We start from the raw sequence: 17,016 nt of genomic DNA, 5'->3' as shown, positions 1-17,016 counted from the left end.
TTATGGATTACATTGATGATAATCCGGCTCAAGAGGATTTGGACCATTTTCTAGCAATGATCTTTCAATGATTAATAATTTATTGAAACTGTTGCAGATTAGTACTCGTAGTAGCCCTAATTCTGATTAGTACTGCGTTCGATAATGAATTTTAATCCATCGGTGACAGACGCCGTGAACCTAAAACATGCTAAAATTGTTTCGATTATATCAACCCGTGGAAATTGATAACTAAGTAGATGTGTAATGTTAATTTCTATCAACAGCAGAGGGCGATATCGCCCAAAATGTCAGCCACCATTGATGGCTAGAAACTGAAAATAAGTGCACCAACTCTGAGAAAATGAATGAGGGACAGGGTGCATTTGTATTCATCACCATTCCCCAATTTTGCATGTAATTGCTGATTTAAATGCAGCATTACTGCCAATGCAATCATTGGGCAGCATCACCGGTCAGTCATTAGCAACACCATTGCTCATTCAAGATAAACTGTATTGTATTTACGTTTTTGTGGGCAGCACAACAAAATTAGTGGTCAGTCGATTTGCCTCGAAGTCTCATTGTTCTTATTACTGCAAATCACTGCTCTGGCCATTACACAGGGTTTGCATGTTGTTTAAGATACTCCGGTTTCCTCAGACATTCCAAAACTTGCTAGAATTTACATATTATCTTGGGATTATTTGCTATTAACACTGTAAAAGGAGAGAACCTTTTGAAAGTGGTATGCACATGTCCAGTAAGTGCTGGCGGTTTTTTATTGAGCGCTAGATATATATCTGGTCGGCCGGAAAAGTTGAATAGCGGCATCTTCCTTCAGTCGAAGACAACCGGATAACAGTTTCTCCCTTTTTAGAAACACATAAGACGTGGTGTTCATACATGGTCCAAATGCTGTTCCTCCTTGTGGACGTGATCAATACAAGCTGAGTGATGATCTTCCTGGGTGATGCAAATGCAACAGAAGTCTGTGGATTTTTTTTCTTTCTTCCTACATCGGGCAGAAGAGTATGCTTCACTCCTCAACTGCGTCCCTCTTGCTGGTCTCCTGTCCTTCAAAGGTGGGATACTTTGTTTCCACATCTGCCCAGGTCAGCGTACCGTTGGCCAAATCCCGAATGATCACAGGCAGCTCGTTCACCTGAGGAGGGAAAAAGATGTTAAGTTAGATTTCCGCCGCAAGAGTTTTCCCCATTCGGCCACGAAACCTCTACTTCAGACAGAAAATGCAGCTGGAAGGGATACCTCGGCACGGATCTGCCGCATAGAGTCACGATCCCTGAGGGTAGCGGTGTGAGGCGTCTTGTTGACTGTGTCGAAATCAATGGTGATGCCAAACGCCACACCGATCTCATCCGTCCGGGCGTATCGTCTCCCGATGGACCCTGCGGAGTCATCCACCTTGTGGGAGACACCATTTCTGGTCATGGCCTCGGCTGGGAGGAGAGAAAAGTCGTGAACAGGAGTTGAGATTTTGTTTGATGTATAGGATAGGACAGGCAATTATAGCAGTAAAAACGTTCGCTTATCATAGCAGAGCTTCGTCCAAATTGCCCTTGAATACAATTGTGTACATGTTTTGGCTCAATCTGTTTACATTGTATGCAATGTTTAAATAAAAAAAAAAAAAAAAAAAACTTACAAAGCTGCTTCACGAATGGCACAAACTCTTGGTTTTGACTCAAAGGCAGAATTGAACATTTGTATGGTGCAACAGTCGCAGGGAAGCTGAAGAACTGGGGGAGAAAAAAAGCATTCAATTAATCAAGTTAAAATATTGCATACTGCCCGTTTGTATTGAAGGATGAGCATTGAGTGCACATACAGTCCTTTGTTCGTCGCCCTCTCTGACATGGAAGGTGTGCTCAAAGATGGTGTACATGATTCTACCGATACCGAACGAAGGCTCGATGACATTCGGGACCACTTCCTCCACTAGGGATGACAAGACACTTAGGATGATCAATTCCATGCACCCCACTTGAGCTCAGATCTTACCATGTAGTGTCTTCTGGAATCGCTTCACGGCCACCATGTCTTTGGTCAGTTTGAATGTCTTTCCCTCCACCTCGATGGTGAACTCTCTGTGGAGTTCAAGACAGATACTACTCAACATTCAAAGAGTGAGGAACCTTTGACCTTTCCATTTTGAGTCTTACCCAGTCTCATTGAGAAGTTGCTCCTTTTCTGCAATGAAACACTCATCGCATGAAGCCAGGTACTCCATGGCAATCTTGGCATCCTTTTTGTAAGCCTTGCCGATGACTCCTTTGTTGGGCTCAAACTGGACTACGTTTACGACTTTGTGTGACGACATTAAGGAGTGTTTCCAAAGATGTAGAACGACGGAGAACACGCGCACTGGCCTTTGTCAAGGATATGGGTTCTTTAAGTGGCTTTTCGGCAACCAGGGGCACCTTGGTGGCTTGGGCGTGACATTTCAGGTCAAAACAGGAGCGGTCAGCGCACCCCACAATCTCAATCCAACCCTGGCAAGTAGAAACACAAGAGATAAGCACACATGGGAATGCAAAAAACGACCACATGAAGACACCATATTGAAACGTACGTAAGATGTTTTGGTTTCGGCATCCCAACAGTCGCATGCATAGTGGGCCATCTCGTTGTCCATGTGCTGGCGGAAACGCAGCTTGTCTTTGGCTATTCCCACTTTGGTGAGATAGAGGTAGATCCTACCGATGAAATACCCCAGGACGGAGTTGTTGACCACACCCTACGAGACACAAAAGATTTGCGATAAATTCCAACTTTGTCTTTCAGTGGGACAGTCCTCCCCACCTGCTCCACAGCATCTCCAAGCCTCATGATATGTGCAGATTGGCCGCTGGTCTGAGCCCTGGAGGAGTACAAAAGAATCTCCAGGTCGGCCACATTGGAGAACTTGGGGTGGACTTTCTCACTGGGGTCCACAAAGTGCTCGATCTCAGCCATGGTGAACTCTCTGTCAGTGAAAAGTGCGAAAATGAGCTCCCATGTTGTAATTAAAAGGACCTATGTTGCAAATCCCCTCACCTGACGCGGATGAGTCCGGAGCGAGGCGAGATTTCATTCCTGAAAGAGTTTCCTATCTGAGCAGCAGCGAAGGGGAGTTTTCCCTGGTTGAACTCCAACAGTCGCTTGAAGTTGAGGAAGATTCCCTGAGCTGTTTCAGGCCTCAGGTAGCTACAAATGCACACCCGTCAATTCAACCATTAGTCTACAGAAAGAGTGGCCATCATTAACTTTTTTTGTTGTACCCTGGCATGTTTCCCCCTGGCCCGATGGAGGTCTGGAACATGAGGTTAAAGGAGATGGGAGGCGTGAGGTCATTTCCTGTGGTGGGGGACTTGACGTTGCACTTGACAAAAAGGTCGGTTAACTCTTGCTGGGTGTAGTTGTCCATCTGTAAAACATAACTGTCATTATGTCAGCCAAAGTAGACCCACAGAATTAAATGAAGTTCCAGTCAGACCTGTGTGATGACATTCTCCATCTCTGCCTTTTTCTCTGCAGTACACTTCTTGTCAGCCATCATCTTCTGGAGATGCGCTACAGGAAAAAAAAAATTTTAACATTGTACCAACTTGGTGAGAACATTAGTGCCTCAGCTATTGATTATTTCGGTAACCGATTAATCTATTGATGCGTTAGCTCGACAAATCAAATAATAGGATGACGAACATTTCGTATGTTGCACAATAAACATTAGGAAATGTAAAACTGTTTATGCCTACAATAACATTTATTTTGGCTTGCTAAGATTGCACTTTCAAAAGAGCATAAAATACAAAATTTTCAGTGTTGCTTCAAACTATGCATTAAAACTAAATTAAAATACCTGAGCTTAGATCCTCATTTTTTAATACCATTTGAGGCTAAGTAAAAAGAAAGATCAATTGGCTAACTTGCATAGCAAAAGTCAGCTAGCTTAAGGTCTATAAAATGCCAACTTTTTTTTTTTTTTTTACAAAGCTCTTGAACTGTTCAAACATTTTCACAAAAAACTGCTAAATATACTTCTAATCTGAATAACGAATGCATCAACACACATTATCTCAAACAGAAACATACATGTTGGTCTTAACAGAGAGCAGCTGGATTCAGCCATGTTAGACGAGTTATAGCCTATTCATTGTTACCAATAGTGGACAGTGTAGCCACCCAAAGCAGTAAAAATAAATGCAACACTTTCAAAACAAACCATTGCAACATCACTAAACGAATCTTTGAAGCAGCAAAATTTGATACGAAGTTTTCTAATTGCATTACTCGAGTCAATCGATTAATCGTTGCAGCACTAGAGAATATTATAGAGATTTTCTCTTAAGTCAGTCTATTATTGCGTATTAATGGCTTGTGTCTCAAATTGCAAAATCAGGTTATTCACGAGTTAAGACCCAGTTGGGCTTACCTTTGAGTAGGTGATCCGCCCTGAAGCATTCGCCATTCTTGACATCTTTCACCATGTAGTCAGCAAACTTGTCTACATGCCCTGATGTCCTGGTAACACAAACAAATTTGGTGGCTATACATCCAGGTGCAGTGACATTTTAAAACTACAGGTAGTCCCCAGGGTACGACGTACCCAACTTGCATGATTTCGACTTTAGGACGCCGGAGTCTTGTCTGCCATTATGTCTCCAGTCATTTTTTAAAAAATATATAATGTTGACTTTTGTTTCGTGATGCATGCTTTTATTTTGGCGCAGGAAGCATAGAGCAGGTTGTACTTCCACACGTGAGTAAGAGGAAAGGGTGTAACGGTACATGTATTTGTATTGAACCGTTTCGGTTCGGGGTCCTCGGTTCGGAACGGAGGCGTACCGAACGAGTTTCTAACGTAATGTAACCCTTACTTTTCGAGGCTGCGAGTCGATCGGGTTAGTTTCTTTGTGTAGATTATATTTACTCCGTCTTCTCTACTATAATGAGGACCAACACGGTAGGACAGTATAAGAAACGTCAACGGCGCGGCAACTTGGCCGCCACGAGAACGCAGTGAAACGCGGGCGTTAAAGTCAATCTGCCAATGCACACCAGTCGCAGTGCGGCCGCGTGTCAGAAGCGGCTCAACGCGACGCACAAGAAAAGAACGGCAGAGTTTATTATTTGACGCGAGACACGGCCCTGCTGCGTCAATATACAGTGGGGAGAACAAGTATTTGATACACTGCCAATGGGAAAAGCCATTGGCAGTGTATCAAATACTTGTTCTCCCCACTGTATACTACTAACTAGCATCGGGCAGACCGGAAGTCACTCGTGTGAAAACACTGTGGATCCGGTCGAATTTCAAACTAATATGCAATCGTAACTCACTTTTTGAGTTCATCAGATCTCTTGAGTGGTAGATCGGGGCACAGCTGACTTGTCTTTGTTGATTTACTATTGTCTTCTCTGCTATAATAATAACCAACACGGCCCCGTGTTCAATACAAAACCCTCCTACCACAACAAAACAAGTTGGAACTAATTTTCACATGGGAACTAAAGTTATACAACATAAAATATAATATCAATGAATACTACATCACATTTGTAAAATATAAACACATAATAAAATAAATAATAGCCCATTTAAATAAAATTGAAATGAGCTAAAACACCTGTAATTAAATAATAAGATCCTGCTTACAAAATTAAATTTATTAATTTCTGTGTGGCGCTTTGAGAAAATCCACCAATAAAGCTTTTGAAAACCGTTCATAATATAAAATGATTCATTGAGCCATTTCATTTGTAAAATACATGTTAAAATCTTTGTCATTGGGATTGCTTTTCTCTTTAGCACAGGACTTTCCTCTTTCTTTCAGAAACAAAGCTGACCAATACGCGGGGTCTGAAAGGCAAATTGTTGTTGGATTATTATCCTTAAATACCCGCTACTTTTTGAGCAGAACTCTCGCTTTGTAAAGGCTAATGTTCCTATTGTTGAAAGCACAAAAGTCTGTAATAAACAACTAGCACATTTATATTTTGCATTTTGTTTTCTTACTGTACTGAAAATGAACCGAACCGTGACCTCAAAACCGAGGTACGTACCGAACCGAGATTTTTGTGTACCGTTACACCCCTAGTCAGAGCGCATCTACACACAAAGAAGAACGTATTTGCGCACACGAAGTCGCGAGAGAGGAGACAGAATACATCTGCAAGCCTGCGCGCACATTTGTTGCTTGTGAAGCATCCACAGAAGCAACACCAGTATATAACACCTTTTGTTCTTTTTACTGTGCATTTTCAATTTCAATGATTGTTTTTGATGATGTGCCTACACTAACTGAACTAACATGCTAATCGTTCGTGTGGATTGTTATTGCTGTATCAGCAGCTAGTTATAAATGCAAATCAAATTTATTTTTTAGCCCTTTACAAAACCCGAAAGACCCTCAAAGTGCTTTACAACAAAAACATGGCTAAAGATAAATAAAAGGCAGGAAAGTATTATACAATGACATTAAAAAAAAAAGACACAAAAACGGCGCATCGCGATAAAAGTCAAGACAGCAAATTAAACAATAAAACCGATAAAATCCAAAACATTAAAAACCCTTAGGCAATGAAACCAGGCTATTCTAATCTGGGGAGAAGGGGAGTATAAAAACGTGTGTTTTAAACAGAGACTTAAAGAGACCTAGATTCGTAGTGGTACGGATTTCAGGGGGAAGGCTATTCCACAGCCTGGAGGCAGCAACCGCAAAAGATCAGTCTCCCCACTTTTCAAGTTTCGACCTCGGAACATGTAAAAGAAGCTGGCCGGTAGAAAAATTTAAATTGCTATTATTGAAGATGAAACTGATTTAAAGCATTTTTTTTAGTTTCATTCTGCAAGTGCTGATGTAATGAGCAGCTGAATAAAGTCAGCAAAACAAACGGATGTCTGAAATCGTCATTTCGGAGCTCAGCTCGCTGTCTAGCGAGGACGGTACAATGACTATAACACATGTTTTTGGATAGTTATTTTGGGTATTTCGGGGTACTTAACGGGTTAATTACGACTCAAGAAATTTGGGTTACGTTGCCAGCGTAGGAACAGAACTCGTTTGTAACCTAGGGACTACCTGTAGTCACTTAAAAAGAATGTATCTGCAACCGGGCTATGGAAGTCTGCGATAATAACAGCTCCCATGCATGAAATCGCAGAGTCAATGTGCGCCTGTCCAATAAAAACCCACAGTTCAGCACTTTGGAGCTGACTCTAGGAACCACCAGGCGAAAAAAGAAACACTAGAAGAATGCGTGTGTCGTTTTGGCTCACTTAAGGACGGGCTCTGGAGTTAGCATGGTGCAATCGATCTCCAGGATCTGTTCCTCTTGGATAAAGTGCTGCCTCCACGCCTGCAAGATGTTGTTCTTCAAAGCGCAACCCACCGGCCCAAAGTCATAGAGGCCGCTCACCCCTGAGAATATCACAAGTTCAGCAACATCTGTTGAGGCACAAACATTCAAAGACTAAACATTTCTTTACCTCCGTAAATAGCAAAAGCCTGATCATAAAAGAAACGCCTCTTTAAGGTGTCTTCCATCTTGGTTCTGTCAACAATGTCGTCTTTGGGTTGTAACGCCAGCTCCTGCAGTGACAGGTTGAATCAATTCATCCTTGGCAAAGTTGCAAGATGCGCTCAATTATTGCTACCTTGGCCTCCAGATTCCGCTTTCTTGCTTTGAGTTCAGCCACCGCTTTGGTTATGTCCACGTCAGGAGCACCATCCTGCTTCATCTGGCGCACCAGATCCCCCTGAAAAACGGGAAGTCCTTACCTTTTAATGAAAAAATTCGAATGGAGTCCTGCATTTGCTCCGTGAACGTTAAAAACAAAAACACTTGTTTTGATTGGCTATTAAATGTTAAGATGGCTCACATTAATTAACCGATAACACAAATTTTGGGAATAGTGAATGGACAAGCTATTTCGGTTTTAAGTCATGATATAACTTCCCCATTTTTAAGAACCACACCCCGTTTTAAAAAGCTCAGCTGTGACCGCGGTTGAAACGTGGCAGAAGGGCGCAGACATGACTGCTCGCCAGCGTTAGCATTAAGCTAGTAAGCAAAGCCCATTCATTGACTCGGTTGAACTGCACTTAGTTAGGCTAAACGTGGCGTCGTGATCGAAACAGTTTGATACACGTATTAAAAAACGCAGTACCTGTTCCTTGACTGCTAGCCTCAAAGGAGCGAGGATTTTCTCCATGTCGCCGTCCATGGTTGTTCGTCCTTCTTCCAGCTGCTGCCACAAGCTTTTCTTCTTGTTCGTCCTCCAAAGGCGGGCCGACGTGGAAAAGGGACGGTTCCGGAGGTGATCCAATCGTATAGACTGGGCCTGCAGCACCGAGCAAAGGGAGGGAATGTGGCCGGTGGTCCTCAGCAGTGCGGATGCAGCAGCCCCGCGTAGAAGAACAAGCATGGACAGCCCGTAATGCGAGAAGACCAGAATGATGAAATCGCTCCAATGTCGAGTAAATGTCGTTTACTTACATCGCCCGCACTTTCGTCTCAGTTAAAAAAAAAAAAAAAAAAAAAACAATCACGACTGCCGAGGGACGCATCCGCAGATTCGCCACAAATAAAAAGGCTCAAATGAAATCTAAACAAAACAAAAATTGATAAGGCTTCACACTCTTCTATGGCTCGACTTTACGTCTTTTCGAAATGGTATTTTTATTTTATATGTTATTTTCTTGGGAGAATTAGTTGGGTGTTGTTTGACTATGTTCCGCTAGATGTCACCATGGTTACGAAGTGCAGATTTCACTAGTTCTAGTAATTTTGTTATTGTTATTATTTATTTGCAAAAGTCCAATAGTTCTGAGGAAGGTTGAGTATATGGCGGAAAACACAGACAAGACTGAAAAAGCAGTTTCTGCTCTTTTAACCCTCTATAAAATAAACTGCTGTATTTTAAGCCAAAAGAACTGTTGTGTTTGATAGAACAATATGTCCATTTGCTGCCATAGCAGATTCTTGGCTCATTAAGCCCCCCGAACTATTTTTAATTTGTCCGTTTTACCCTGAAAACCCCCGTTTACAGACGTCGCGCAACCGCTTTTGTTTCAACCCAGCCATAAAACGAAGGTCATTAATTATATTTATTATTCAAAATGTCTGTCATTTTTAGCTTAGAATCAATAATTGATGTCCAATATTTCCTTTACAAAAAAAAAAACTTTAAAAAATTATTCACTCGCATATTTTAAACTTTTAAACAAATGACGTCACAATGAAAAAAATGGCATCTGTAAAAAAGTCCCGGATATCTACCTCATAACTATCGCTTAAAATTTTTTCTGTTACTGTCGCATTTTCCCCGATATGTTAGATGATAAATAATCAATCCAAACAAAGAAAATTTGAAAAAAAAAAATGTTTAAAAGGGTAAATATGACAAAAAGAAAATCTCGACCACTCCTTGATGTCTGCGATTTCTGCATCGCGACCCTTGTTATATTACCATGTTTCACTCATAAAATCCAGCTGTGGCCATTCACAGCTGTGTCTTGACACTCAGTGATACATGCTACATTGAGTTTTTGGATTGAAAAGAGGTAAGTACGTGATAATATTTCGTTAAAGTCTTGGCGTCTGTAATTCTGCTCTCGCGTGCTCTCACCTCCGGATAGGGTTTTGCTGTTGAATTTTTATTTTATTTTATTTTATTTTGTAAATGCCCTCCTGTTTAAATTTTTTCTTCCCCAGTAAATTGAGATTTTAAGCTTTCCAATGATGTATCACACATGCTTATCGGACAATTCTGAAATTTGGCCAAATTGGGGGTCTCAGAGCTGAACGTCAAGTCACCTGAGTGTTTTCCACCATATATAATCCATTTTGTACGGGATGGTTGGCAGCTTCAAAATGGATGACTGCCAAAATGGATTGGATGTAGGGCTGAACAATATTGGAAAAACTGACATTGCGACTTTGGGGGGGTTTGCAATACATCGCATTATTAAAATTAGAATAATTTTCTCCTGATGACTTGAATAGCTCTGTTTGGGAAGATTGGTTGACTCACCATGACAATATTGTATTCATGTAATAACATTTAATCCAGGTTAAGGGGGTTCATCTGTGAATGATGAAGCAAAGACTTCCCTATCAGTTGACAAGACAGCTCCTAGAGACATTGCGCCATGGTTTACTGTAGGGGGCCGGGCCAGGCAGAGCACCGCGGAAGTTTTCAATGCGATAAACTCAAACACACGCTGCGTTCAAACGCCGGATTAGGTGGATATGGGAACAGGATGAAAGTTTTGGTGCATACAATCAGGCAGGAGTGTCTCAAGAGTGATTTGGTCAAGGATTCAAAGTAATTATTATATAAAATAGCTTCATGCATGCATTTTGAAACATTGTGAAAACAATTAAATGAATGGGGAAAAAATAGCCTAACTTTAGCTTCAAATGATTGTATAAATGAATGGTAACTGCCAATTTCTTTTCTTTTTAACCAAGAATGTAGACTGTTTTACTTTTATATCGATAGAAATTTCCGGGATATACGCATTTATTTCCAAGAGTTATCAACTTAAAAAGTTCTTTGTTTTGTGATGGCCACCATGTTGTATTTTGTATCCATACACTATAGCATAACTTTACATTTAAATAATCACGTAATATTCAGCCAACTGCCTGTTTTTGGCAAGAAACTAGAAATTTAGACATTTCTGAGTCCATACCAAAAAAAAAATCAGCTTTTACGTATTTTATGTAACATTTCAATCTAAAAACGACAAGCGCCAGATAGCCCGCAAGACGTGCTGAGGCAATAGTGACATCGGAATTCAACCTAAATAAGTTGTGATTGTATATAGAAAAATGTATAATTTGCTCTTGTTGTGGAGAATTAAGATGATTCTGCATGCTTTCCTCAAGTTTCTGATGTGAACAATGAGTGATTTATTAGCTGTTGAAAACTTATGTCAAAATTGCACTAAATGAAAAAAATGTAAGTCGCTATTTTGGGCAAAAGCTGATATGATATGTTGAACATTTCTATTGATCCTGAAAATATAGGTGATTATCTCTGCATTTGATGGTTTTTGTGCATCTAGCATAAAGTCTGAGAACTTTATAGCCATTTTAAGTTTTGTTGTACTTATATAAAAAATAACTAATCGGGGTTTTATTAGGGAACGACTTTGTATTTTTTGAAGCCGCTGCTCATGGAGACTGAGAGGTGTCTGTTATGGTTTTAGATCGCTAGCAGCTTTAGTTTTGAAAATATTAGTATTTTAAGTTTTTGAAAATAGGCTCCCCTACGGAGCGGCCCTGCGCCCCGTTTCCCATCAACTGATAGTGAAGTCTATGGATGAAGATTGCTGTATATAAAAGGGATCCAAGAGGACATGTCTCTAAACTATTGCTGCTTTTATGAAGCAAAACAAAAGTCTACATGTTCCAAAAAAAAAAAAAAAAAAAAGAAACATTCGCATGTCCTGCGATTGGACTGTTGCACTTGCGCACATTCCGATGGCAATGTTCAAATGATATATTCTGCGGGCCTAATTGGATGTCTTGCACTGATGAGTAACCTATAAAGGGTCAATAGTAATTCTAATTGTTCTGGTAGTTATGGTACTTTAAGGAAAAATCTAAGTAATTTCTCAAAAAATGCCATTTTTCAGAGGAAAACAAAGTTGCTGTTGTCTTTTTTTGTACAGAACTACATCAACGTTCATAAAACATTCAAGGGGTCTGCGAACACGCCACACTTATTTGAAGATAACAAGCCTGATCATCGGTGTCTTATCAAAGCAAATATCACAACCCTATGTATTTTAATAATTCATCAACAGACGAAACGTACGCAGCTCTAGGCAGGATCACTCAGTTAGTGAGGGGAAAAAAGGAGAAGACAACAGGTTTGTGAAGAAATGACTCAGAAGTGTGACTTTGATCTTATTCTTAAAAGTAACCGGGTGGAAGAATCGAAAATAAATGCATCCAACAAGAGTGAGGAATCGTAACAGCTTTTGGTTTTCTGTTAGTTGAATATAGCCTACTTCCACTTTATGGGAAATTATTTGAGTCAGTCAATAATGTGCAGATGTATACTGTAATATTGCTTTTTTGTGTAGTATTGATGGTCTCCAAATGCAGAATGATATATGATTGTGAAAATAGGCAGAGGTTTGTTTACTCTATCAATATTTTATCTGGGTTTTGTTGGACTCTTGTTGTCCTGTCATATTTAAAAGTGACCCACACTTCCAGTCACACCGTGTTACACATTAATGGTGTATAACAGCGCCAGCGTCCTCCATTATATGATCAGGTGGGGTCAGTCAGGGTTGGGTGGGCCCGAGCCCAATTAAAGTGACAGACAGGGAAGGTGAATTGGGACAGACATAGTGACGTTCTCACTGCTGGCAGAGGACCAAGGAAGCACTTTGGACTTGGTCTCCTCCCCAACTGAACCTGAGTGAATAATGTTTGTTGAACAGCGTGTAGATTTGACTGTCAGTGCTTGAGGGGGATGACTCTTTAAAATGCGTTGTCAGCAGAACAGAAAGTACAGATTATTTATTTTTATTTTTTTAATTTATTATGTTACATATTAGGAGTGGGAACCTCTTGGTACCTCATGATACGATTTGCAATAAAAAGCTCACGATGACGATATGGCGATACAACGATTATCGATACATTGCCCAGGAAATCATTCTAGGATATTGACAAAAACAACTAATAAACAGATAAACAAGCTTCTGCTGTGAATTGGAATGAGTTTATCACTAGTAGACATCCAATCCATTTGAACTGGGAGGGTGGTTCGTTCATTCGCTGCCATCCCTCCCACTTCAAACGGATTGAACGTCTATGGCCGTCAGTGGCAGCCAACGCCAGGCAATGAGGTAATTTTGGTCCATTTAAGGTCATGTACCTGTTGATATTCAGTTACTTCCTGTTGATTTTGGGGTATTTCATGGGTCACTTCCTGTTTATTTTGAGTTACAGAACATGAAGTGACCTGGGAATCACCCAAATAAATAGGCAGTGACTCAAACTCAACAGGAAATGACCCATAATTGCCCTAAAATGAAGAGCAAGTAACCTGTAAATGCCCTGAAAATCGGACAGAATGAACGTGAATGCTCTGGTTTGGAATGAACGAACATTCCCACTCTAACTGGATTGGACGTCAATGCAGCCTTAAAGTTAACTATAATGGTGGAAGATTTTGCTAGCAACTTGTGGGTTCCTTTTTAATTTTTGGGGGGACATTGACACCTTTTAAAACGATATCTCGATTCTTGGCAGGAGCATATCGATAATCTTTTGGGATACAAAGTATCACAATTTATATCACCATTTCGATATTTTGTCACCCCCCCATTACGTATGTACTGTACTTATGTACGTACATATGTACAGTACGTACATTCACTGTTAGATATGTAATGATGCATTTGTAGTTTAAAGGAGTATTGCACACAGACAGTTATGTATCTATAAATTTAGTGTTGGGTATGTTGCAATATATTCATAGTTTAAAGTGTAGTTAGTCACATATTTTAAATGCACCCACACTGATTTAAAGGGTAATATATACAATCAATTATTATTGTTATCTAAATGTTTTGATGTTTACAACAAATAAGCAGTGATATACGTAACTATTATTGTATCAGTATTTAAAATATTTAAAAATATATTATTTTGATTTCTTGGATTCCATCCAGTGATAGTGATACTGTGATAAATTTGTACAACAGTATTTTATTTTATTTTTTTATTATTACTATTTAGCATTTAATGGCAATTGTGCATTGTAATTTTATTTTTGTGTAATTTGATGTATTGTTCTTTTATTAGTATGAATTTGAGTACTAGTAAAACATGATTTTGGAAAATGATTTTAAAAAAGTCATTCAATGACAGGGCTGCAGATGTACATTTTTAAAACCGTCTTTATTCAGTATTGTTGTCTCCGCCCAAATAGTTTCTTAAATATTCTTATGAATGAGATTTTGGGCGTTATCTTTGACTGCGGTGATCTTTCCCCTGAGTTTCCCCAGCATAGATGGCCCACGGGACACAGATTGGCCATCATTGTCATAGTGGGTGGGTGATTCCTAAGGGGCGTGGTTACATAGTGGCGGGAGGACGTGTAGCGCCACTTAGCTGTCGACACGCACGGTAACTAATTACAGTGCGCGTGGACGAAGCACAGGAGTAGTGAAATCGAGTCGGACTGTTTTCAAACCTTCTTGAACTCCCATCCATCCCGCTTAGATGTCGCCATGTCCCGCACACGCGTGAACGTGTCATGATGCAGCGGCCGAAGCGCAAAGCCTCATGGGAAGTGTAGTCGACTCGCTTTAACAGTCATGTTCGGACGGAATAACACGGTGTAGCCCCCCGAAGGCGCACCACATCTCGTTTTTTCCATGGACAACACGTCCATCATAACACAGGTTGCAAATCCCAAAGAGGAAGAAAGCATTTGCGCAAGTCAAGATAAAGGTAAGACGTACATTTCTGATTTATTATGACATGCTTCCATGTTGTTTTTTTTCTCCCACCGTGCGTAAAATATTATACGATGCAGAGGACACCGGATACTGCAATAACAAGTGCTCGGGAGCTTAAGCCTCCGTTGCTGACATTAAACCTCCTGTTATATTAGATACGTAAACAGAATACACTTGATTTAAACGATTTATGTCTGTTTTGTCGTTTGGTTAGCACAGAGCTGCTTCGTTTGCAACAGGGGGCGGGTACTTTCTGCCCTTGTTTATGTCGCTCGCTGACAAAACGTTACTGGTTTTACCTCGAGAAAGGAGCTAAATAACACAAATACACACACAAATACAGCTTCCTCATGCCAGCGTGATTATCATTGCCTGAACAATTAGTAATACAATTCTTTTAGCTTCTGTAACAACAGTGAATAAAAATGTATTTTATTTATTTACACCAAATTCAAAATAATAGGCACCCATCCATTTATTTCTATTGCTTGCAGTCAGGAAATAATCCCAATTGACTTTGAACAATTGGAGCCTCAAATTTGGAGGGCACACAAACATTCGCATTCATTTAGTATTCCACGAACCAAAGATGGATGTGTTTGGAATGTGGGAGGAAGCCTGAATAACATGATAGAACCCTTAGCAACTACAGGGAGAACAGTCAAATCTAACAAAGGAAAACATAAAGCGAGATTCGAACCCCTAACTTTAGGACTAACTGCCAGGGGACATGCTAACAACTGACACATTTTTAAATTATTTGTACAGTGGTACCTCACTTTAAGAGTGTTACGGTTTACATGCTTTTTGATATACAAATTGTCACTCAGATTGTTATCCTTTTGGTTTTGATTAACAACAAAAGTCTGGGTTATGACTGTCAGATTTCATGGTGTCAACTCACTGCAAGAGGTAAATGGTAAACCGTAATTAAAAAGAGACAAGTTGACACACTTACTTGCTAAACATAGATGAAAGAAAATTACATGTTGTGTAATTGATGAAAGCTATATATTTTTTTTTTTCTTATGAAGGGCTATTAAATTAACGCCAACATAAAACGCCATTGATGGGCTAACGAAACGGTCATCAATGTCACATTGACAATCAACCAGCTAACTACACTAAACTAGGGCTGCACCTATCGATTATTTTAATAGTCGATTAATCGATGAACTAGTTAGTTCGAATAATCGAGTAATCGGATAAGGACCATAAAAAATTAAAATAATTGAGCTGAGCTTCAAACGGTATGAAAAACTAAACAAATAAAGAACAATTGGCTAGTTTACACAGCAAAAATCCGCTAGCTTAAATGCTATAAAATGCTAACATTTTTTTCCTAATGCTCTTAACAAATAGTTCAAACACATATTCCCACAAAACTGGCTAAATATCCCTGTAAACTAAATTAAGAATGCATTTAAAAAAACATAAGCTAAGGGACCGTTTACATGGCAACTTGCCAAAAAGAGACGAAAAATTTCATGTTTGCATCTATATGGTTCCGTCTCCATTCTGTAACGCGTGGTAGGTAGGATACGTGCATAAAAGTACCAAAAAGGGGAGAAGCTTCCACTTATGCACATTTATTCACCAAAATAAAAAAAAAATCATGATTCCTCCTTGACCACTTGTCACTCGGGAGCTCAGCGGTACGCACACACACGCGTTCCCAGACGAACTTCAACGTAAAAGTAAGCAGCAACAGAAGAAGAACGTATTCAATATAAATAAAACAGCACCACCGCGTGGTGGATGTCAGAAGGAACACCATTGAAGGAGGTGACTGTTAAAATTCGACCAATGTCACAATTCCGCAAAGCGATGTAGTAAACATGCCAGGCCCTAGGGGGCAGTTCAGATTTACAAGGTGACAGCGAATTATGCACTTTTACCCCAACAACTTCCTCAGCCTGGAAGACACCATGCCCGCCCAGTCAAAGCAATGGCAGTTTTCTTTTGTTCCAAAAGGCACAAAAATGGAAACATTCAACATATTTAAATTAAATATATTATAAAAACAGTAAATTAAAGCCGACGTTCCGCCATATTTGCTGTTTTTCAATGTTTAGTAGCACCGATGTGCATGCCCAATGTGACGTGTACAAGTGCTGACGTTATCGGCGCGGGCCGTGGGAGCTTTTGATATGCATGCAGAGCAAGCCCCCCTCAAGCCCTCGCAATCAAATTCTCCCACTTTGGAGGCAGGATTCCAAGGTTTGCGTCTTTGCCTTCAGTCTTCGCCAACACTACACGAACGTGAGGCAACTCCACAACACAGTCATTGCGTCTTGGTGTGGCAGAGTCGCCATGTAAACTGCCCTTAAGTTTTTGTTTGAGCTAATGTTTGAATTTGAATTTATTGTCATTGTCATCATCATCATCAACATTAAAATCAACGTCACAAGAAAGAAAGGAAAGAAAGAGGGAAATCATCGCGTATGTTTGTTTATCCAAAGAAGATGAGAACAGACATGACAAAGGAGACGGAAAAAGTAGAAGCTTATCGGGACCCGTCCCCCTGCAAAATGTT

General features: G+C 40.1%; 2 protein-coding genes and 1 non-coding gene across 5 annotated transcripts in view; 1 reads left to right on the top strand and 2 right to left on the bottom strand.

The window, feature by feature from the left end:
- The window catches only part of ctdspla (CTD (carboxy-terminal domain, RNA polymerase II, polypeptide A) small phosphatase-like a), a 79,988-nt gene that overhangs the window by 19,559 nt on the left and 43,413 nt on the right, over positions 1-17,016 (top strand). The window contains exon 1 of one of the 3 annotated variants that reach the window (XM_057824062.1): positions 14,106-14,472. The exons of 1 other annotated variant lie outside the window; for it this stretch is intronic. In XM_057824062.1, coding sequence (XP_057680045.1) covers positions 14,397-14,472 — 76 coding nt within the window. In that variant the 5' untranslated portion in view covers positions 14,106-14,396. Of the gene's footprint in view, positions 1-14,105; positions 14,473-17,016 lie in introns of those variants that run through there. One more of the 3 variants, XM_057824060.1, reaches the window with a different exon arrangement.
- On the bottom strand, positions 482-8,470 carry LOC130908537 (glycine--tRNA ligase-like). Its single transcript, XM_057824057.1, has 17 exons — positions 8,153-8,470; positions 7,640-7,741; positions 7,472-7,574; positions 7,262-7,403; positions 4,415-4,503; positions 3,476-3,552; positions 3,261-3,406; positions 3,037-3,186; positions 2,803-2,965; positions 2,573-2,737; positions 2,386-2,492; positions 2,163-2,309; positions 2,002-2,087; positions 1,829-1,938; positions 1,646-1,739; positions 1,249-1,439; positions 482-1,144 (listed from the first exon to the last, which is right to left on the bottom strand). The coding sequence occupies exons 1-17, from the start codon at positions 8,408-8,410 to the stop codon at positions 1,019-1,021; spliced, it is 2,256 nt and encodes a 751-aa protein (XP_057680040.1). The 5' UTR covers positions 8,411-8,470; the 3' UTR covers positions 482-1,018.
- LOC130909080 (small nucleolar RNA SNORA84) lies at positions 7,082-7,217 on the bottom strand. Its single transcript, XR_009061691.1, has one exon. It is a non-coding gene; the product is annotated as a small nucleolar RNA SNORA84 (small nucleolar RNA).

This window comes from Corythoichthys intestinalis, chromosome 20 (assembly GCF_030265065.1).
Source record: "Corythoichthys intestinalis isolate RoL2023-P3 chromosome 20, ASM3026506v1, whole genome shotgun sequence".
Lineage (NCBI taxonomy): Eukaryota > Metazoa > Chordata > Actinopteri > Syngnathiformes > Syngnathidae > Corythoichthys > Corythoichthys intestinalis.
This window is presented reverse-complemented; position numbering and strand designations above follow the sequence as displayed.

Bases quoted from the DNA above. Each gene is read 5' to 3' on its own strand.
- LOC130908537 (XM_057824057.1), bottom strand. From the start codon at position 8,410: ATGCTTGTTCTTCTACGCGGGGCTGCTGCATCCGCACTGCTGAGGACC. The intron at 3,187-3,260 runs GTACAACAAAAA...GTGCATTTGTAG, and splicing joins CCAGGGGGAAACATGCCAGG to CTACCTGAGGCCTGAAACAG. The intron at 1,939-2,001 runs GTAAGATCTGAG...TGTCATCCCTAG, and splicing joins ATTCCAGAAGACACTACATG to TGGAGGAAGTGGTCCCGAAT.